Source organism: Drosophila melanogaster, chromosome 3R (assembly GCF_000001215.4).
Source record: "Drosophila melanogaster chromosome 3R".
In the NCBI taxonomy this organism is placed as follows: Eukaryota; Metazoa; Arthropoda; class Insecta; order Diptera; family Drosophilidae; genus Drosophila; species Drosophila melanogaster.
This window is the reverse complement of record NT_033777.3, coordinates 6,311,750-6,334,299: the sequence shown is the minus strand read 5'-3', so window position 1 is coordinate 6,334,299 and position 22,550 is coordinate 6,311,750. Positions and strand designations below refer to the sequence as shown.

Genomic DNA, 22,550 nt, shown 5'->3' with positions numbered 1-22,550 from the left:
TTATTATTTATTATTTATTATTTATTATTTATTATTTATTATTTATTATTTATTATTTATTATTTATTATTTATTATTTATTATTTATTATTTATTATTTATTATTTATTATTTATTATTTATTATTTATTATTTATTATTTATTATTTATTATTTATTATTTATTATTTATTATTTATTATTTATTATTTATTATTTATTATTTATTATTTATTATTTATTATTTATTATTTATTATTTATTATTTATTATTTATTATTTATTATTTATTATTTATTATTTATTATTTATTATTTATTATTTATTATTTATTATTTATTATTTATTATTTATTATTTATTATTTATTATTTATTATTTATTATTTATTATTTATTATTTATTATTTATTATTTATTATTTATTATTTATTATTTATTATTTATTATTTATTATTTATTATTTATTATTTATTATTTATCATTTATTATTTATTATTTATTATTTATTATTTATTATTTATAAACGAATCAAATGGTTTTCAAGTGGCACATTAAGGTATGGAATCAAAATTAAAATAATCAAAAGGCTATATTCCTTAGTTAAGATATTATTTGGAAAACACAATCTGTCAAATTTCTCCAAGTGTAGGAACGCCATTCAACGGTCTGCGCTTATACTATGAAGTGCCATTGGGAAACCGAAGATGGGGAGTGAACTCTACCATTAACTGATTGAATTTAACTTGCTGCCAGACATTTGGTAATTAGCTAGGATCCTAGATTCAATGTTGTTCGCTCAAGTAAACTAATTTTAGAAACTCTAGTGCAAGCAGACTGACTTCCATTGTTTATGAAAAACTTCTGAGGGGAAAAGGGTATAGAGCCAATTAAGTTGCGGAAAAAGTAGAAGTTCTCCTTCGTAGTTTTCTCATTAAAAAGGTGTTTTCTCCGGACTCTCTTGAAAACTGACAATCGACTTGAGGGTCTTTGAGAAGTATTCATGGTATTCATTGTATTCATCCCTTCTTATTGGATTAAAGCCATTTGCTCGCAACAGGATGTAATCCCAGGAACCTCAAGTGGTCATAAATCGTTTATTGACCACCAGAAACTAGCAATTAATGTAACGCAACACATAATTTTATACGGCCGACTCACGCCAAAGTGCGCAAACTAATTACGGCACTCAATTCATAATAATAATTATTAATTTGGGAAGAAACATGGAGGCGGACAAGCCCAATGGACTTTGGTTGGTCGGCTGCCAAAAAAGTTACCACCTACATGTCAACGAAGTAGAAAGTGTTTTTCCTCAACGAAAGCGAATGTGATATACTCGTATCCCCAGTTGCGATTAATCCAAGTCATGCGTTGAATTTCGAAATACGGTTGAAATATGAATCTCGTGCATTGATTACGCGTTTGTCGCCATGAAAATTGATTTGATAGCAACTCGCTCGGCCATTTTTTCGTTTTTCGATGTGGCAATGGCTCGGACAAAAGTTTCACCACCTCATTGGCGGACAATTTGCCATTCCGGTCGCATTTCTTTTCGAGCCAATGAAATTGGAAAACTTTTCATATTCCAAATTGTTGCGTAGAAACGATAGCCTAGCGATGGCGGCCAAGTGCATGCCGTTAAATATAAATGAAGTGTCGTCGCTCAATGGTGATATTGCTTTTCAATTTCTCGTTTTTTTCAACGTCGAATTTCCTTTTTTTTCTTGACGCCACTACCATTTTGCATTGTTTCACGCCATCGCCACCGACATTTTGGCCAGGAGATGTATGTTTGCGGCAGCTTTCCAAACCACCTGCGCCAGGTGAGGAGCTTCGGTTTGCCGGGGGACCTTGGCAATTGATATGACCGCAGCACTGGCCATCGATTTTCCCTCCGGAATGGACAGAATGGCAGCAAGTAAGAAAAGAATGCAATAAACAAATTGTTCCACTTGGCTTTCAGGTTGATTTTGTACCCCGTGGCGACAGGCATCCAATCCCCTGAAAGTATGTAAAGAAAATGAAATACTTACATTCCCACAAATGAGATGGATTTCCATTTCTATCAAAACAGATAATAAAACTTAATGAAAAGGTTCAGCCTATCGTTAGGATGGGGAAACGCAATCCATTCCTTATCTTGATCATAGTACACGTTTCAAAGCTACATAATAAGGAAAGAAACACTTTCTTTTCGCAGTGTATTTCTAGGACAAAGCATCTTTTTCCACGTGGCATATAAAAATGTGTGCATTTCATTAAGGATTCCTCTGTGGCTTCCCCTTACTCTGCAGAGTTTTCTAAAAGTGCTCATTGGCATTTTTATCAGGCACTTTGGCCAGAAGTTGCACTCATTATTCTGTGGCATTTCATTTGCCGGAATCTCCTGGGTTAATTCAACAGACCCCCAAAGTGAAACTCCTCGCATTAGAAAAGTTTTGGGGATAATTAGCCACTTCGCTGAGGGGTTGGTACTTCCAAAAAAGTTTTCAATTAGGCACATCGTTTTTGCATGTTTTTATTGCAGTAATATTTACACAAAGGGACACCAGAGCTAATTCCCACTTAGTACCTTTTTAAAACGCCTTGGGGGTTTGGTTCTTTTTGTGGTCTTTGCTTTGTACACTTCTCAATAAATAAATAAATAAACAATACGCCGAGAGCGGTGTGTTTCAGCTACTTAACTTAGAACGAAATAAATAAGGTTACAGTTTGGCCGAATTTCGTAAGGGGGGTTTTGGTCTCTAGACCCATGTTCACTTCTGACCCGCGTAGGCCAAGTCCTGGGCATCCTGCGGCTCTTGCGAGGATCGGGCCCAGGCATGAGGATCCCAGGCGGGCGATGGGTGCTCCAGGTGCTCGATGTGCTCCACGGGCAGATCCACGTGGTGATCGATGTGGTGCTCCAGATGATGATCGATGTGATGCGGCACTATGTGCTCGATGTGGTGGGGCACCACGTGCTCGATGTGGTGGGGCACCACGTGCTCAATGTGATGCGGCACCACATGATCCACGTGATGGGGATAGTGCACCACCTCGTAGTTGACAATCTTGGGCTTGGCAATCTTGAAAATAACCAAGGCTCCAGACAGCACCAATGAGAGCAGGCCCAAGGTCATGGCCTTCCAGGTCTTTAGGGCAATGAGTCCCAAGGCCAGTGGCACCAGCACAGTGGTCTTCAGTTTCAGGCCCAGAAGGAAGGGCAGAACTGCCTTGCGGATCATGCCACGTCCTGGAAAAGTAGGAAAAATACAGATTAGATTTATCACAAGTGGTAAAAATCCAAATATTTGTATGCTGATTTGCATAAACCCTAAACATTTTTGAAATTTTTGATAATGCCATTTGTCATATTCAAATTAGTTTAACGATTTCTATTAAACACAAGAGTGGCATTTCAATAATTAGTATCAACACTTGTTTCTGACACTGTGTTGCGAATTGAATGTTATTTTGAAAAAACGTAAGCTCGTTTTGGATCGTCATCATTACTTTTTTATCTGACTTAGATCTTGAGTTCTTACCTTCGTTAGCAGCTGCCAGGGGAACTAATCCTCCCTGAGTAAGCGGATTCGACATGAGGAAGTCGGGCACCAGGGAGCGGGCTTCCGAGGTGCGGAAGTACTCCGGAGCCTGGATCCTCAGCGAGTGGCTGCCCAGATAGCTGTCGATGTCGTCGAAGAGGCGCTCCTCCGGGTTCATGGATCGGGACTCGACCTTCTCCGCGGTACGGACAATCGACAGGCGCTCGGTGATGCGCACCTCCGGCTGCCGGAGGGCAGAGTTGAACCACTGCAGGGCCTTGGGACGCACGCAGGAAACACTGAGGTCCTTAAGGCAGCCATGGTACATGTCCAGGGCTAGTTGCGTGGCGGACTGGGGCGCCACCTGACCTTCGGTGGGCGCCGAGTGGGCGGTGGACAGCGCCGCAAGGGCGACTATCAGACAAGCGGCGGTGCTCTTCATCCTTTCGACGACGGTTAGTCCTCAACTCTCACTCTGGTTCGATGGTCCGGTGGTCAGGTGGTTTGGTGGTGCGCACGCGTTGGCCACTCAGCGGGTTATGCAAATGTCGCATGGGAACCGCTTGGTTTTTATACGACGGTACTTTGCTAATTGAATTGCGTATGCCAGGTACGCACGGAGCTCTTTTTCTGCCCACCGCTTTGGGCTCCAGCTTTAGCGACCATTTCGCTTTGTTGTCAAAGTCATGGAAAGCGCAAGTTGACCACCTGAGTTTCACCTTTGTGCAGGTATGGCCCTAGCTGTGCTTCTGGCCTCTGATTCTATTTCGATACTCTAGTCTATTGGGTCAGGCGAACGTTTTATGGGCACGCTGTTCTCTTTGTGGGAGGAGTAGGAATTCCTCATTGCGACGATTTCCCGCATAATACGCGCCATAATGGGCCGCACATAATTGAAAGTTATTTGATGGCTTCTTCTGCATCGACGGCCGGGGATCCGCTCGTAAAATCAAGTGCCCAGCAATCCGAGGTGCGTGCCTGGAAACCCAATTAAAATACCACTCACCCAGCAGATTGGATACTCGTTTGTACCCACGGGGGGCAGTCAAATGCACTTGCTGACCACGGAAGCTGAAGAAATACCATTTCATTTCATTCTCCATTGTGAATCGAGTCGCTTTGATTCGTTCTTTAATATGTATTAATATTTACCTTCCAATTGTAAGAACATTTGCATAGAATTGAATGAATGAATGAATTGAATGAATGCTGAGATATGTTTGAAGTTAATTGTTTAATGGATCTCCTGTGATGTAGGGCATCAAAAATTAAATCAAAACTGCTGTATGACTTCTGCGTTATTACGAAATAAATTGTATGGAAGATTTAAATAGAGTGAAAATAGATCGGTAACCAAAATCACAAAATGGAATAGCCGTTAACCACCGATTTTCTGTAATTGATTTGCAAATAACTGAACCTTGAAGTTAATTGCATCTTAATGAAAAAACATTATGGTCTGCGGAGAGTTTCATGAGACTCCGTAAATGGGACTGCGGTAAGCAATTAAAAAAATATTACTAACCTTTTTATGCACAGTTTCTAGATTTAAGTCATTTGTGCTAAATGTTAGTGCTCTCACAGTGCAGTTTTGATGTACCAACAAATAACGCGATGAATTATTATTATTATTATTAAAATTATGGGAAAAAGAAAGATCCCATTCACATAATAATGCTCTTGAACGTTCAGATCTAGGTGAATATATTTCTAAAACGTTCGATATTGCAATAGATCAAGGTAAATGTTGTAAATCGGAGAAACAATCGGAACATTGATAATTTCCTGGCTGTAGTTTTAAAGTAGTTGCAGATGAAAATTACCAATTCTCAATTTTTTGTTATATGTATTTGAGCTTAAAAGGATATCCTGGTGAACACCAATTGGCTTAATTTCTTCCAATAGAAACCCTAAATTAGTTTTAGTAATAAGTCATTATTTGATATTTAAAGTGCCACCTAATTTTCAAATTGTAAGTATAATTATAAACAAGAATACCGAGTATAAAGGAATAAAAGGAAATAGGCCCTTTAATGATCTTCTTTCCCATCCCAATTATATTTTTCCTTGAACTTAAAGCAGGTAAACTTTTTTTAAAACAATACTCATGTTACTTGAATTAATTAACCGTGTTTGCAGTGTGCAACTTGATTTTATTAAAAATTTTTCGAATAGCGGAAATGTATTGTGAGCCAAATTTAGACAAGCCCAAGAAAATTATAAGGGCTGAGCAGGGGGGAGTACTTGGGCTGCTTTGGTATTTAATGAGCTGCCAATTTGGCAATCGGTGTTTTGATGTCAGTGCAGTTGGCTGGGCCCAGGAATCTTAATGTCTTACTTAAGCTTCCGCTCTTTGTTGTATTTTTTGTGCCTTTTTTGTTGGTTTTCATTTTGCTTTGTTTTTTGCTTGGGCAATACCGAATACTTATGCTAAAAAATAAGTGAAAGCTGTGCCATTTGCGTGTTAATTGCGCCTGGAATTTACACAAATATTAATTTCAGATGAGTTCGTACTTGTCATGGAGACATCAAAGTCGCCCCTAACGCCAATACACTGCCTAATAAATTTATTTATGCAAATGGGTTCCCTTCCATTTCGACTGTTTGCCAGCGACGACAATTAGACGCCATTCCTGCTGAGCTCACAGCGCCTTGATTTATGCAAAGAAAACATGTTATTATCGAAACTGCTGGTCTGAGTGAGTGATTCCCAGCATGTGGGCTTCGAAAATAACCTTCTAAAATATTGATGCACATAGCCTGGGATTAGCAGCACTGATTCAAGAGCCAGGAGGCCTAAATCAAAGAAGTATTAATATTTATGCCAAATTACACCAGGTCCCAAATCAATTCGACTTTGCTTTTATGATTGATTGTGTTGTGCGTGGTGCAAACGAAATTAATTAATGAAATTATATTGCAAGTCGAAATTAAATTCGAGCTTAAAAGTATACGAGACTATCAGGTACCTATTGTATTACCCTGCGAGGGAGATGGCGATACCCACCTTGGGCTTTTTAAATTGCTCATAACTTTTTAATGAATCGAATAAGTATCGAAAATATTGATTACAAGTTGCTCTACGCCTCACGTGAGTTATAATTGAGCTACGGATGGTTAAAAAGAATCGTATTTCAATAAATAAACAGTTAATAGAATTTTGGCTGTATTTAAACTTTTAATTGATGTTTGTGAGTAAAATGAAAATCAGTTAAATGTTGATTTAATGAATTTATTTTATAATATATTTTAGTTTATACCGTGTTGCACATTTAAGTGCACCATATGTTTAACTTGAATTTTCAATCAACAAGAGTGGTTTAGCTTCTAGAATTATTTTTATGTTCAATATATAAAAAATCCATTTTTCTACTCGTATTTGTGACAGCATTTTCGTGAACAAATATTCGTGTATTTATTAAATCTCTCTTAATTCCTTTATTTGCTTCAACCTGACTGCCCAAAGTTAGAAAGATACAAATTTAACACAATTTCAATTTATTTTCCATTTTATGTGCTGGCGACAAAAACTCCTCTAATAACAATTTTTGCGTATTGACTAATTGAATTTGCAGCCGCATCCGTCTGGCCGCCAATTAATAAACATTCTGATTTCATTATATGGTATTTTTAGTAAATTATCTGTGAATTATTCGTGTGCCATTCACGAGTGGGTGGGAAATTTAAAAAGTGTACTGACCGCAGCCGATCGAAGTGAATAATTTGTATGTAAAATTGAACAAAATCAGAATGAATATTAAAGCAGCGACTAGGTGACAAAGAAGCGCAAATTGACATTTAGTTTTTTACCATTCAACTACAATAAATAAATAAATAAATAAATAAGAGTCTAACAAATAAATTAAGCTTAGACTACGTGTTTTATCTTATTTACAGTTCGGTTTTTAACAAGGAAATTTTGACTTCAAAGTTGCTCGTTCACGTTTAACGTCTCTCTTTCTCTCTCTCTCTCCCGAAAATTGGCGACCTCCGGCTCACTTGGCCGGCATATTGCACTGTGGGTACAGGCTCTGGCAGTCCTTTTGATCCTGGCCATCCCGGGCAGCCTGAATTAGCCGGTAGAAGCGACGCACTGCCTCATTCGCATGCGTTACGGGCTCCAGTTCGCTGGTATCGCTGCAACAGACACAAAATGATAAACTTTTGCCCAACAACTTTCGCGTGTTTAATTAAATGGTATTTTCTGCAGATTCTTCTCATCTTTCTTTTCATATACACTCGAAAATTAGATGACTAAGTTTGATGACTGGACTTGGATTTTCTATACTTTAAGCTATAAAATATACCTTTATATCCCAAGATAAATATCGTACTACATATAGTACTTCAGAGGTTATAAATAAGGAAAGCTGATATATTATTTAAAATGTTGATTAATTCGATACGACATTTTGCCATAATTTCTACTTACTATTATTTAATTTTAATAACCTGCGCAATGAAATACTTCTGATTTTGAAACCTATTCTACAATAGGTGGCTATGGCTATTCTTTGAGTGTTTTTAGTTTGTTACCTCCAGCTGCATGCCTAAGAGTCAATGCCAAAGCCCATGAATGCCTTTTTGTTGGGTGCCAGGAAGTCGGCTAATTAACTTTGCCACTTTGGCCCATCACAGTAAAGTTTTCATGGGAGCAGGTCGAATCGCTTTTGCGTACTTTTGGGCTTACAAACACGCGCCTTTTGTGTGCCAGACATCGTGTTTCAGCCAAAAGCCACCGACACCAATTCCTCATCCTGCTGCTCGGCAATTCTTAAACTGGAGGCGTCTGCGGTAATTGATTGAGTGGGCGGGGTGTTGCTAATGGATTTCATAAGACTAGTCAGCCATGCCAGAAGGTGGTGGCCGGAAAATCGCATTCACATAAGCCAAGATAAAACTGATTCCCTATGCTCTTTGGCCGTCGAGCAAGAATGGGAGGACGTGACCTGGTGCCAGAATGTGTTGTCTGTCTTTTAATGTGCTCCAGTATGTCGTCCTGTATCTTCCGCCTCTGCTACGCAAGTAAATAGCTACAGCAGAATAAAACTGGACCAGAATGGACCTAAACTTCTGTAACTTGATCTGGTAAAGGTCCAGTTTTTTAATTCAATTTAATTGGCGTACCATCCATGAGGACTTTTAATTTGTTTGAATTTGTTGCTTGGTATTCCTAAAATAGTCTTCTTGTCTGATCAGATTTATTTCCATTGTTTCAGTAGAGTTATGATTAACTAAATTACTTTCTATTGTTCACAGCATCTTCAAATTTGTATATGCATACCGGTGTCGTATTATTTTTAATTAGGCCCCTTTGTTATAATGCCTTACGTTATTGATGGAACAACAACTACTAAGTCTAATTAAAATAGAAGGACCATTGCCTTCGACTGTCACTGAAATTGTTTTCATAAGTTCTACGTTTTTCCGATTAAATTGTAATTCGCGAAAGCAATACGCTTTAGTTGAATAATTATGATTGTTGTCATTATAGATGGGCATGTCTGCAAACGGGAGACGCTCTAAACAAACACTGGCTTTCATTAGGCCAATTTATTTTAATTAATATTCAACTACGATGACCGAAAACCTGAGCTCATAGCCTTTGTCATACGGCGTCTCGATAAGGCAATTAAGCACACTTTGGGCAACTCAATTAATGACTTGTCATTGGGCGCGCCGACTCATAAATCACACGAACATAAGGGACTACGTCTGGATGATTCCTCCTGGGACACCGGGCTGTCATTCGCATTTTTGTCAAGGCTGTTATCTCGGGCCTAACAATTTTGCACCCATTGTTGTCGGCGCGGAAAAAAAGTCTATGGGCATGGCCCGAAAGATAATGAGCCATGAGAAATATGATGAATACGAAATGGGAGTTTATCTAGTCTGCGATATGCTCGAGTGCCCGCTGAGTGACCGACGTGGGTGGAAGCCACCCAAACTCCACGCCACTCCACTCCGCTTCACTTCATCCAATGATGACGATGGTGACGCTGGCACGCGGCTGTGGCAGGCAGTTCCACGTGGCTGCCCATGTGCAGTGTGCAGTTCAATTAGGAGATGCGATGCGACAGCCACGAACTTGCGACGACAAGCTGCACTCCGACAGCCCCAAGTTCCACTTTCTTTTCACGCTCTTGCCTATTAATTGAAAGGCAACGATGGTGGGCCATTAAGCCCTTACCCGCAGCGAAAACGCATGGCAATTCAACTTGGCCAGCTTCGCGGCAAAATGAATCTCAGTTTTGACTGCCTGACATCACAATTTGCAATGCCTGCGGAGCAATTAGAGCACAGAATGACACGTTTTGTGGGAAATGACAAGTTCACGGCTCACATAAAGCCATAAGGCCTGACACGGGCGTTTATGGCCAAAAGAGAGATCGTTCGATTAGCAGACTGAATAGATACTTTTTACCACTACTATACTATGCTCTCAGTTCGTGTTAACTACCATATTCAGTATCTGATGATAACTACAGTTTACAAAGCCTTAAATACCATTCTTGTTAATCCTTTACACTGACCTATTACTATGTTATATATTTAATGATCGTTCCATTATTATCCGGTATCTGGTTTAATATCCGGTATAATAGCCATGAAGGACTTACCGACTGAGCTCCGCGGAAATGAAATTGCTGTGCGGACTGTAGGTGGCCGGATCCTTGTACATGCTGCACACAATTCGCTCCTTGCAGAGGTCGTTTTTTACTCCGAGCTGCTCGATGATTTTGTCGATTTTCAGCAGAATGGGACTGTAGAACGGATCGTAGTTGAGCGGATACAGCGGCTGGAAAGTCACAAAAAGCGCACAAGTTATTCATCATGGTAGCAGCTGAGAGCGGCGAATGTGGGAAATTGCAAACCTGTCCATCCTGCACGAATGGCTGGTGCTCCAGTATCTTCTGCTGCTGCTGGATGAGCCGCTGCTCGGTCTGAATGCGGATAGCCTCCTTCAGCTGGGCTGCTATTTCAGGCTGGAAAAAAATGGAGGACAAGAGGAGAAACATTTCTTAGCTATGCACTCCAAAAAATATAGTAATAATAATAAAAGCGGCTGCAGGATATAACATTTTAGAAAGTTCTTCATCGACCAAATAATTAAGGGGTTTCCCTTTGTCAAAAACAATATTAAAAAGAATTGGATGAATATTACAATGAAATAATGGTGATTACAGAAACCGGAAATATATATAATTTAAATTTAAGATTGTAGACTATAGTGTTGGTTAATGTTCCTTCTTCCAGGTAGGAGTTTGAAGAGTGTTTTAAACTGATTTTATTTTAATTTTATCCAAGTAATTCGAAAACAGTAGGATTAGCTTCTTCGTGAAATCTAATTATATCAAAAGTTCAAAACTACATATATAAATAAGCTTTAATAACATGATTTGCGACCAAGTCGAAAACGTAGCTTACACATTACGTGGGAAGTTGCACCAAATGCCAGCTTGTGTGAAAAGGGCTGAGTTTGCGTGAGCTGCTAACCTTCTGTGGCGGACAGCTCATCGGACCAAACTAAACCCGCTGGCACACTTTCCCGACAACTTCGTAATTCCCATCATATTCGGAACTTGGTTATGGCGAGGTGTGCTCATTTAATTGAGCTGAACAGCGGGGTGTTTTGCAAGTCAAAGCATTGTGCACTCTGCCGGGCATTGCAATGGCAAAGTGCATTTTAATTATTGCTTCGTTGACAAGCCGAGTGCCCGAAAGCCAGGCCCAAATGGCCGGCATTTTGCTCACTTGAAAGTGAAAACCGTCAACGTGTCTCAGTCAGTCTGTTAGTCAGTCAGTAAGCCGGCTTTTAGGTTTGTTGGACTGGCCAAACTGTTTGCCGAGCCATTCAGCTTGCAAGCCCTGCAGTTTACAGCTTGCAGTCTGCGAAGTGGTGTCGCTGGGCAAAGAAAGAGAGAAGGAGTCACCATACACATACACACACGTCCGCCATGCGGACAAGGCAATTTGCATCATAGGAAAACAATTTGCACTTTTGAGGAAAGTGTCAATAAACACAGCCATGTGCCAGACCATTGTTTGCCAGTGAAAATGCAGCAGCCTGCTTGAGTGCGTTGTTGTCTAGCTGTGCAAAGGTACAACCGGCAAATGGAAGCCTCTAATGATGGGACCAGACCAGGAGTAGTTGGTGGTGGAGTCCGGCTTCTCGGAAAAGCGCTGGCTGGGAAAGTTACAGTACTCGGGCGACCAGTCAGCAATAAATATATATAACATTTCCCAGGTGTTTTCCTTAGGAATGTTTGCTACATTGTTTCCCTCGCTATATATATATTTATCCCAAAAAATATGCAGGTGTCTCAGTAATCTAAATGTGGAAATTGCATACCAATTTTAGTACATAAAGTCCAACTTGTGTTTAACAAAATGACTTTGTCTTGGGAATGAGATGGCTTTAACTCAGAAAGTAGGTTCAATGACTGCCAGAATGTCGTAAATAACGAACAAAATGCGGAGATATAAAAAAATTTTTAAAATATCCTTTTGTTTTTGGTATCGTTTCCAGTATTTAACTGAGAATCGGTTTTCACCCATTTACTTTCTGCAAATTTCTGGAGTATATCTGAACCCATTTTATTAGACTTTGTTTTGTGTGCTTTAAATGGAAATGACGCAACTCCTGCTACCACCAATAACCATATGTGGGATATCTGATTTCACAGAGTCCTATTTTTTATGTATGTACAATAAATGCACATATACAAATTCCGTTTGGTTGCTGGGAATGTAGTAGTAAACATACTTAATGGTCTGTAATGTGATACGCACCGAAAGTTGTGGCTCCTGAACAGCGTGATTTGGCTGCTGCGGCGGCTGCTGCGGATGCTGATTGTTGCGGGATGGATCGTACTGCGCGGCAATTTGTGCGGCTGCCGTGAGTCCGGGAACATTTTGCGGCGGATGGTGTCCCTGTCCCGGGACGTACACCGGATGGTGCTGCGTGTGTGCCGGCCTTGAGCTGGAAAAGCGATGAAAATTAGGTGCCGCTGGCAGGTGTGGCTAGGTGGGTGAGTGAGTGGCTAAGTGGGTGGGTGGGTCAGCCTCGGTGGGGCAATAGTGCCATTGGAGCTCTGAATGAAATTTCCTTTTCGCTGCTCTTTTTATTTAGCAACAATTGCCAACCAGCGGAGGGCGTTGTTTGGCTTTCATTAAAGAATTTTAATTACATTTGGATAAGCGGGAACAGGAAGGACATATGGAGTGGTAAAAAAACAAACAGATACCGGAAATGGGTCTTTAAACATAAGTAACAGGCTACCAGAAAATCGATAGAAGTTCATATAGGGTCAGGCAAATTGATTGTTAAGTATTAATAAATATTAAAGATAATATTTTCATGGAGGCTAAAGCAAGAAATGGCATAAAAAGCATTTAAGTCTTACATAAAAGCAAATATCAAACAAAATAAGCATGGGATTTTGGTTTGCAGTGCAGGCTGTTGTAAAGCAAGACATCAGAAAATACGAGGACTTCCCTTAGGGTTAGTAGACTATATTAAGGCGTTATTTATGGGTGTGTGGTGCGTTGAGTGTTTTTCTGTGGCGGTGCTAGTGAGTTTCCATGTGCGTGGGTGTACTTGTTTGTTGGTTTTCGGTTGCCCCTGAGTGGCATGTACCTTTGTTTGTCCTGACTTTGAAATGGGTTTAAACTGTGACTAGAGGCTTGTACTTTCTGAGCACTTAATTGCATCTGAAGCTTGAGCTGTTGCTGCTGCTGCGTCTGCTGCTGTTTGAGTTGGGTGGGTGGTCTCGCCTGCTGGGTGACAGACCATCTTTGATGAGGCTGGTGCGTCTGATGTTGTGCCTGTTGTGTGGTGCCAAGGCCCCAAGCATGCAGGACCCCGGCGTCATTCGCTGGGTGGGGCTTAAAGAAATGGGCATTCTCTTCTATTTGTGCAACGCGATTTATATCGCCTATGTATCTATGGTTCGGTGATGCATGTCGCATGCGTGTGTGGTTCGAGAGTGGTTTAGAAACAAGACAGAGACACAGACAGTTACAGTAACAGTTACGGATGCGGATGCGGAAAGCGTGAGTGCTGTCTAGAGAAACGGAACTTACTCGGATCCCAAGCCAGGACCGCTGTTCTCCCAGGCGCCCTCGAAGTGCTCGAATCCGGGTCCATAGCTCTCGTGCACCGGAGCGCCATGGAGATAGGCGGACGGATGGCCCTTCGGCGGGTGGGTATAAATGATTTCCGGAACCGAGTGGTGCTCACCACTGTGCCATGGCGGAACAACCTGAGAATCAGAGAAAAATAAAAAATATTAATCAAACGCTAATAGCTAAAATTGTAGACTTTACTATCTTTTGCTGGAAAATATACCCTTGGTAATTTATATTTTTTACCCTCTTCGGAAACCAGTATCAATTATTATTTTACCTTTTCCATTTACAAATTTTCCTTAATATATCTAGTTTGATCATAAATTAATCAGGAATAACAATCGAAAGCTTTTAGCTGTGTTGTTCTACGGAGTATAAAAAGGATATATATTATAGATTCGAGATTTGGATTATAATTTGTATTGCAAGTGCTGCTAAGAGAGTCTCAACGTTCATAATGTGTAATAAAACAGTCGGTGCTACTATACAAGGCTTCGACATGACATTTAATAAACTCGGCAGCGAAACTTTTCTCATTGCTCTGGAGGGCTTCCCTTTCGAGTGCTTCACCCAATCTCGAAATCTTGTTGGCTATTTATAGTCATGTTTGAACCGACCAAATAATACGCATTATTTTGGCGACTTTGTCTTGGGAATGAGATGGCTTTAACTCAGAAAGTAGGTTCAATGACTGCCAGAATGTCGTAAATAACGAACAAAATGCGGAGATATGTATGCGACTGTGTCATTGCCTGGCAATTGGACTCAAGGTTCAAGTTCTGGCTATTATTTTAGATTTTTATTGTGCGCCAAGTTCGAATCGTATTTCATGCTGTGCGGCCTGAAAACTTCTCCCAGCAAAGAGTTGACAAACGCTCACAAACAGACGACATGTTAAGTGGGTGTTTCTGGGTCCTCATGGCTGGAAAGTCTTTCACTTTGTGATTTAATTTAATTTACACAGAGTGCGAAAGCAGACAGGGCAAACAGCGAGCAGTTTTAAAGACTGCATGTTGTCTGGAAAATATGCGCATTTCATTGGCCACCCGGGTGTAAACTCACACTTGGAATTCATATGAGCTACTCCCCTATCGATATTAAATTTTTTTTTATTGCCGCCAATGCTTTCTTCTTTCAGCACCTGAAATGTTAAGAAATTCATATATTCCATTGGGGAACAAGATGAGCTGTTCCCCGTGGAATTGCACTTTCTCCAACTGTCGTAGTAAACGCCAATAAACGACGTGTGTAAAGGATTATAATTGTCTAAGCGGTCGTTTTATGAAGTAAACTCAAGGGGATATCCGACTCGAGAGAGGATTGCCGTATGCAAACATGGAGACCCGGATTATCCCGACAGCTCAGGCCCTGGTCCCAGTTAAATTTCAACTCCTAGCGGCATTTTCGATTGCGTATGCGAGCATAAGTATCTCATAAATACGAGTATCTACGCGTGTGCACTCTTTCGTGAGAAAACCGGGTGGCGACTGCCTTAGCCATTTCTGTTCCCCACTAACGGCCCAATTGAAATACGGATTTGATTTGACGACATGTCAAGCTGCGAGCTGTCTGCGTCATCGTGAGCTCATTTCGAGATTTCCAGGGCACGTGCTATGCCAACTTGGAGTCGGAAACCTTCAATGGAAATACTTTTCAACTGGCGGCGGAGGACGCGCTTTTAGACTTTTCTAATTGAATTTCCGGGGGCGCGAACAAAAGAGACTTCCGACCGGCAAGCCTATAGACAACACTGAATCTCATCGAGATTATTAATGAAATTTCTCCAAAAATACGCCTGAAATATAAGCGGCCCGGCCCAAACCAGTTAGCAGAATCAAAGAAATTTTGTTTAACCGAATGTCATATCTTAGTGCCATCACAATGTATTCGCTTTTCGCGTTGTAAAATGTACACACAACAACCAATAAATGTTGACTAAAACGACTACCAATAACTATTAAAATTCATTTTAAAAACTTTGCCAATTAAAATGAAAAGATTTTTTACGGGCTTTTAAGCTGCAATCAAACTAACTTGGGAACTAAAGGAATGTTTTAAGAAATACTTAAGTTATTAAAAAATCCTATGGTTTTATCCGAGACTTACCTACATTTTTGGCAAGCAAGTGTTACTATTTTAAACTTAGTTAAGTAATTATCATTTGGTTCTCTCTTGTCCCTAATTTTGCCAGTCAACTTTCCAGTTGCAATTTGTGCAATATCATCTTCCACTTACGCTTACCGTGTGATGATGATCGATAAGGTGATGGTGGTGGTGGTACTTGGCGGGTGCGTGATAGGATTGCTGGTAGTGCGAGCAGAGCTTGAAGAGATGCGACAGCGCTGGGAACAGGAAGAGCAGGAACTTTAGCAGCAGCTTCTTGGCCGCACCAACTCCGATGACGATTGGCAGGAGCCAGAACAACTTGATCTTGATGATTTTAATGATCAGCAGCAATGCGAGGAATGACAGCACCAGTTTGCTGCGTAGAAATTTTTCTGGACAAACGAAAGTAGCAATCGAATAATCAGACTATTGGATGCCGTTTGGCCAGAGAGTGAAAACGGCCTCTACTGCAGAACCGCATCTGCATCTGCTTCAGCATATGCATCTGCAACTGCGTGATGGGGAAACAATTTGCGAGTATTACTTACGTATCTTCTTCTGGATTATCGCCCCGGCCAGTCGGGCTTTGACTACCTGTTTGGGAATCAGCTCCAGCTTGGCGATGATTCCATTGCCTTCAATGGCTCGCGGCGAGATGCGAAAGGTGGCGCCATTGAACATAACCTCAGGCAGGTCCACCTCTAGATCGTGGGTCATGGCAAACTTGATGCTCTTGCCATATAGAGCGCTGGTCACTTCCTCGATCGGGGTTTCCGCACTGGCTGCTTGGGAATCGGGGTATTAGAGAATTATAAGAGTGAAACATTTATGAGTGACGCTTTTGGGTTAATGAAAGTTTTCCTGAAAGCGATTTCCACCACTCGGCGGCATGCTGGATGAGGATGTTCTAGCGCAACTTGAAGTCAATATGCACATCCTAAAGTTTCCGTTGTACTTAAAATATAATTTTCTATTTACATATATGCGAAAGTGGAAGTTGCGCGCTTCCGCTTTGAAAACTTTTTCATGGGGGCTAACATTTAAACAGACTTTAAGCAGCTAAAATTAGACTTAAATGTGAATTGCCGAAACATCTTCATAAGCTAATTTGGTAGATTTATCCAGTATCCAAAAAAACTGCAGAAATCAATGAGTACTGCCCATATTTTTTTATCCTAAGCCTTGTATTTTATTATTAGTCAATACTCGACACTAAAAATAAGCTAAATATTTTTAAATCTATCTTAATTCTACCGCTTTAATTCTTTGATACTTGAGATACTGCTAGCTAATTTAGCAAGTTCCTAATGGTTTCTAGCCGCTTACATAATTCTTGGCCGACCCGATGGCTCTTTATGGCCGCTTTTTATAATGCTGGCCATGCTATAAGCCAAAGAAAACATCTGATGTGATGCCTAGTAAATAGCCGCATAATTGAGAGCAGTCAAAGCGCCGTGACTCACATAAACGGGAGATCGTTGCCGCAGCAGATACTTTGCTGCTCTCTGGCGCAGCTAAAATCGTAAAAAATCAAATCAAAACGCGGCAAGTGAAAGTTACTGGAAGTGGCAGAGCCATTTTTTTGGACGTGCTCGGGTATACATAGCTATACAAAACGAGAAAAAGAATCGATGTGAAAACCGATCGCACACATTAACGCGAGCATAGGCAAGGGCTCTTACATAAGTTGCTGTTATCTAAAGCTTAAAAAATTCCTAATTTAAAAGCCAGGAATTCGTTGTCAGCTAACTGTCTTGAATTAAATATATGCAATGCATAGAGGAACATTATATGCGGTTTTACTTTGAGACTAGTAATTTCTAACTATCCAACAACTTAAATGGCAAAACTTTAAAGCAAACATTTCAATTCGTAGCATCTCTGTAGAAACTACTGTATCCATTCCATATCCAATAAAACTTTGGTATTTATATTTTGATCAGTTAAATTTGATCTTGTGACCCTAGGCAAAAAATCGAACCCGTAAAAGCACTTAGATTTCCTTTACACTTACCGGCACGTGCCTCCGAGTGCTCCTCCTTCTCCTTGTCCACTTGGTAGTCCACTTGATTCTTGAAGAACTTGAGCCTTTGGGTCACATTCACGTCCTGCACATCCAGAACGTTATCCAGGTAGCTGAAGACGTTCTTTTGGAAGCAAGATACATCTGGCTTTAGATAGCAATCGCGGACAAGGCCGTCCCACAGCTCGTTTCCACTGGCGAATCGCCGGGCCAGTCTAAGGAGCAGGGAATCACTGGGAGCCATTTTGTCCATCGGCTTCCTCGTGGGAAACTTGGTGGCATTTATCAGAGGCTGCCAGTCTTCTTCCGGCGGTAGTTCCGTCGTCGTCGCAAGCTCGACATCCTCTGGGGATTCCGTTGGTGACTCGGTAAACATTTCTTGCTCCTCGGTTGGCTGCGATTCCACGGTCGGATGGCTTAAAGGAGTGGTAGAGAGATGACGGCCAAGACGACCATTCCGAGCCGTTCCATCCGCTTTGGCGGCCGAGTTTATTAGGCAGATCAAGAGGAGGAAAATCAAGTGGCCACTCGTTGATCTGGCCATGCTCACTGGATGGCAGGTGCGATTTCTACTGGAGGATGTCCACTGTTGCTGGCTCTCACCTGAGCTCCGATTATGGGGCAAAGCACTGTATGTGTTGGGCATTTCAGTTTCGTTTTATTTGGGTTTCACCTAGCCAGTTAGCACTGCTGACGGCTTCTTCACACCTTCAACCTGCAATTGCAAATGCAATTGCAAGTGAAATTGCAATGTCTTTTCCTATTCGAAGTGCACCTTGGCCCTGCAATTTAAGTGCAACCTAACAGTTTATTTAGCTGATTTCACCGGGGTACGTGTTTGGGAACCTTTCGTTTTAGCGTACACAATAGGCGGCTTTATTGGCGAAACCATTAGCCAATCGACAAATCAATTTATGAGGCACTCGGTTTAACACGCTAACTCAATTCCATTGATTGTCGGACGGATTTTTTCAGCAGCTCAATTCTTTTTGTATTGATTTTAATGTACTTTCTTCGATGTGTTTGTTTTCGACTGGTTTGTTTGGAATTTCGCTGTCACATTTAGCGCGTTTTCTATTTGCTCTAGTCGGCTATCTAGCTACCTGCAATTACTTCACTGCGACACACCTACGGCCTAACGGTTTCGTATCTGGAAGTTACTTGTATCTCGTGGATATGCAAATCACCTGTTCGCGCGACTCGTGTGCGCATGCGTGCGCGTCTGGTTAACAACTGAGCGCGTCGTGGCCCAAACAGTTGGCCAAGATCACGGCCAGACTTAAGGCAGACCGGTCGCTCTCTAGTTTTTTGCTCTTCTCAACGGTTCGGTCGGTTGTCGATGACTTTTTGCAGTGCGCTATCGGTTGTATCTTGTAGCTGGTTTATGGTATCTTCTCCTGCATTCACACGTCGCTCTTCCTAGATTCTTTCGCCGCGCAAAACCTTAACTGTATTTCTTGCCGCTGCTGAAAGTTGCTTCGTCTACACTCGCTCCTCTATGTTTGTTTATCCATTTTCCATTTAGCTTCGGATTGCTTCGAGTGCAGTTTGTCTGCTGGTTTGATGTTAATTTTCCTTGTACTTTTTGCGACGCTCTTCCCTAGTCGGCGCTTTTCACGGCCATTTGGTGTCCAATGAACGGGTTTCCCTACAACGACAAAGTTTATTACAATATGTTTTTATGGGGCCAATATGTTTAACAAGTACTTATTCCGGCAACTTAAAATCCATATATACAAGAAAATGGGTCAATAGGCAGCGGTCAGACTAGTAAATCGATGACCGGCAAAAGTTTCTTTTTTATTGTGTCAAATTACAATATTCTTTGAATTTCGTAAAGTTTCTATGACGGGTCAAGGTCGAGTGATAAAAATACACTGAATGAAGTTATTACAGATCTAAGAAAAGCGATTGTAAACTATGCAGCCCAAGAATTGTAGAAGATTCCTTTTTATATTTTCTATCATTTTTATCTAACGTGATTGAGTCAAAAGTTGACCTACTAATATTAGCGAATACATGAAAATGTTCTGAAAAATAATCGTCGACAAAGCTTAACTTTTGTTCACAGCGATTGAATATAGAACAGAATTGAAAAGACGTTCTGGGCGGCAAAAGAAAGCAATCAAGTTGTCAAATAAAATCGCCATTACACTTCCGATGAGAAGAGCAACAAAAGATTTGTGGTGGCATACATGTGACATCTGTATGGATGTATGTATGCCTTTTGACTTTTGTTGTTCCCGAGTCATTGAAAGTGCTTCAGCCAATATGTCATTTATGATCAAGATATCAATAGAAGTGCTTGGCACTCTGACCGCATTATTACTGCTTTACTTTGGCTCTGAACCCGTCTGAGACCTTCCCAGCATTATAATTAGCCGAAAATAGTCGCTGATTTGGGCCTAGACATGAAAGTCGAACGGTTTAGCTGCTTATAATCATGTTCCGATGCAATCAATTGGGCCGCATTACGCGCACAGCTGCATACTGGAGTACCACTTATTATTATTATTATTATTTTTAACGAGCTGCTACTTGCTTTCTGCAGACGGTTCGTATGCGTAATGTGCATAAACGACATGTGTTTCATGTAACGCTTCGCGATGTTATGGCTTTTCATATTAAAGGCATTTTATTAAAGTGCCATGGCGGCTTATGTCATGCCAACAGAGATAGCCATAAGCCAGCGAGTACACAATTGCTATAAAAATAATGGCCAGCTAAATCAAGTTTAGGGAGTCGGCGACAGCAGAACACGCTCTCCAGAAGAAAAAAAAAACAAAGCCATGTGATGTAAGTTCTTTGCGGGTTCAAGCCAAGTCGAAGACCCAGCTGCAACCGTTAGTTGCCTTTAAAGGTTAGCGGCTTAGAAGCATGGCTTAAGACTTTAGTATACAAACTGTAGCTGAGTTTGGGCAGGTTGTCTATTTCGATTTAATATTTTGAGTACACATTAGAATGAAAATGGTTAGTTAATGAAGAAAGTAATATTTGTTGAGCTAATGTGGCATCGTTTTATGTCTGCTTTTTGATGAAATGGTTGTGTTTAAATTAAATATTAACGGATTGTCGCTGTTGGCATAATTTTTGGGATTTTTGCAACCCTCGAGAGACATTTGTTTACGACTGCCGTTCTGTTGTTGGCTTTCACTCGAGTGCTTTCTGCTCTTTTTAATAATGATTCAATTACATCTATTTTAATGACACTTGGAAATGGCCAGCTCTCGGCTGGCCTGGCAGATTACGTTTTCGGAAGGTAACAAGCTTTCCCTGCGAGTTGTTTTTGTTTTGCCACTATCAGTCGCAGCATTTCCGCGAGATTTTATTGCATTTTTATGTGACAATTTCTCGGGCTGACACACGCATCCGAACATCGTTCCGCTCGACGAGCGGTTATGTAAAGCTTCAAGTATTTGCATTTCATTAAATTGTTCCAATCCCCTCAAAGACTTTCGGTTTCAGTCGAACGCCTAGTGAATGTGGATTGCAATCTAATAGATTGCTAATTTCACTTTGTGCGTGCCTGTAACTTAGTTCGCCAAGTGTGTGGTGTGATTTGTGCTAGCGTGCAAATATTTTCAAAAGTTTTTTAACTCCGTCTGCATTTCTTCGGTTGCGTTCCAGAGAAATCTATAGCAAACTCACTTTCGTTGCGGTTAACCAACTTGACTCACTAATGGCTTATTAAGTCCAAATAGATCGGATTCAACGTACTTTATACGATCCATCCATCTGTCGGGGAGAGCAACAAATTGGTCAAAAGTGCACTTATTGGCCCAGGGACAATAAAAAGTGTAGTTAAAACGAATTTGAGCTCTGAATAAAAAGGCTTAATGCCAGCCCACCGCCCCCTTCCACATATGGCTGCGGTTTATCGCCTGCAAATTATTCTGAAAGGTTTCGTTTTCAATTAAGTGTGATTATTTGGAGCGAACCACCACAATTGGCGATTGCCTTTTTACTCTGACCATTTGTTTACTTTCTTCTGGCATGCTCCTAATTTGTTTATCACTGCAAATAACTCTATTATTTTTGGTTTGCTTCGTTCTGAGAACGTACAACCGCCGAGCACGCAAGCCCAACAGCGAAGCACTAATTGGGATTCTAATGGGTATTAGAGCGCGTTGAGATTCCCATCTGGCATGCGCTAATAACTCGAGGTGGGCGGCGAAAGGTCTTTAAGAAGCTTAAGAACCCAACGAAGGCAGCTGGCAGAGCCAAGCGACCGAAGTGAATTTCACTTTTACCCACTGGGCCAAATGCACACGGACATGCATCGCATTTCGCCTGCAAAACGGGTTTCCATTTTTTTCGGTTGATAAGTGCAACCGGCTTGCCAGCTGTTGGCCTCTGTTTTGTTGGTCACTCATGCAACTGAAACTGGGTCAGATATTTGCATGACCATTCGATGCGGAGGCAATGTGCGACTTTCTGACTTTACCTCACGTTACTTTACCTCACTTGCAACGACGGTGCTTCCCCGGAAATTAACACGCACAGTAACTGCGACAAACACTGATCATCACCATTGGCTCATAATTCTTGGGCGCGATTCGGAGTTGCTTGACATGGCGTGGTGCATAATTAGCGAGTTGTTTTGTTATTTGTCCGGCAGACACTTTCGCTCTCGCTTTTCACAAGAAGAAATTTGTTAAGTTTGATTTCCAGAATCCGTTGTGTCTTTCACTTTTTACGCTTGCTTCTGCCCATAAAAAAACAAGCAGTGTGGCGCGATAAACGTGGCTGACCGGCGAGCGTGGATAACCAACTGAATGTGGAG

General features: G+C 41.0%; 2 protein-coding genes across 5 annotated transcripts; both read right to left on the bottom strand.

Annotated features, from left to right (window-relative positions):
* Positions 1 to 2,490: 2,490 nt before the first annotated feature.
* Positions 2,491 to 4,052, bottom strand: Osi18 (Osiris 18). Its single transcript, NM_141382.3, has 2 exons — positions 3,508 to 4,052; positions 2,491 to 3,215 (listed from the first exon to the last, which is right to left on the bottom strand). The coding sequence occupies exons 1-2, from the start codon at positions 3,947 to 3,949 to the stop codon at positions 2,737 to 2,739; spliced, it is 921 nt and encodes a 306-aa protein (NP_649639.1). The 5' UTR covers positions 3,950 to 4,052; the 3' UTR covers positions 2,491 to 2,736.
* Positions 4,053 to 6,991: 2,939 nt separating this feature from the next.
* On the bottom strand, positions 6,992 to 22,528 carry Osi17 (Osiris 17). Of its 4 annotated transcripts, NM_001275379.1 has the most exons (10): positions 22,227 to 22,528; positions 17,759 to 19,415; positions 16,293 to 16,526; positions 15,880 to 16,136; positions 13,594 to 13,772; positions 13,148 to 13,453; positions 12,301 to 12,490; positions 10,383 to 10,493; positions 10,128 to 10,306; positions 6,992 to 7,644 (listed from the first exon to the last, which is right to left on the bottom strand). In NM_001275379.1, the coding sequence occupies exons 2-10, from the start codon at positions 18,411 to 18,413 to the stop codon at positions 7,503 to 7,505; spliced, it is 2,253 nt and encodes a 750-aa protein (NP_001262308.1). In that variant the 5' UTR covers positions 18,414 to 19,415; positions 22,227 to 22,528; the 3' UTR covers positions 6,992 to 7,502. The 4 variants fall into 4 exon arrangements, with proteins under 4 accessions (NP_001262308.1, NP_001262306.1, NP_001262307.1 ...); NM_001275377.1 differs by lacking the exon at positions 13,148 to 13,453; NM_001275378.1 differs by lacking the exon at positions 22,227 to 22,528 and having other exon boundaries at positions 17,759 to 19,004.
* Positions 22,529 to 22,550: the final 22 nt, after the last annotated feature.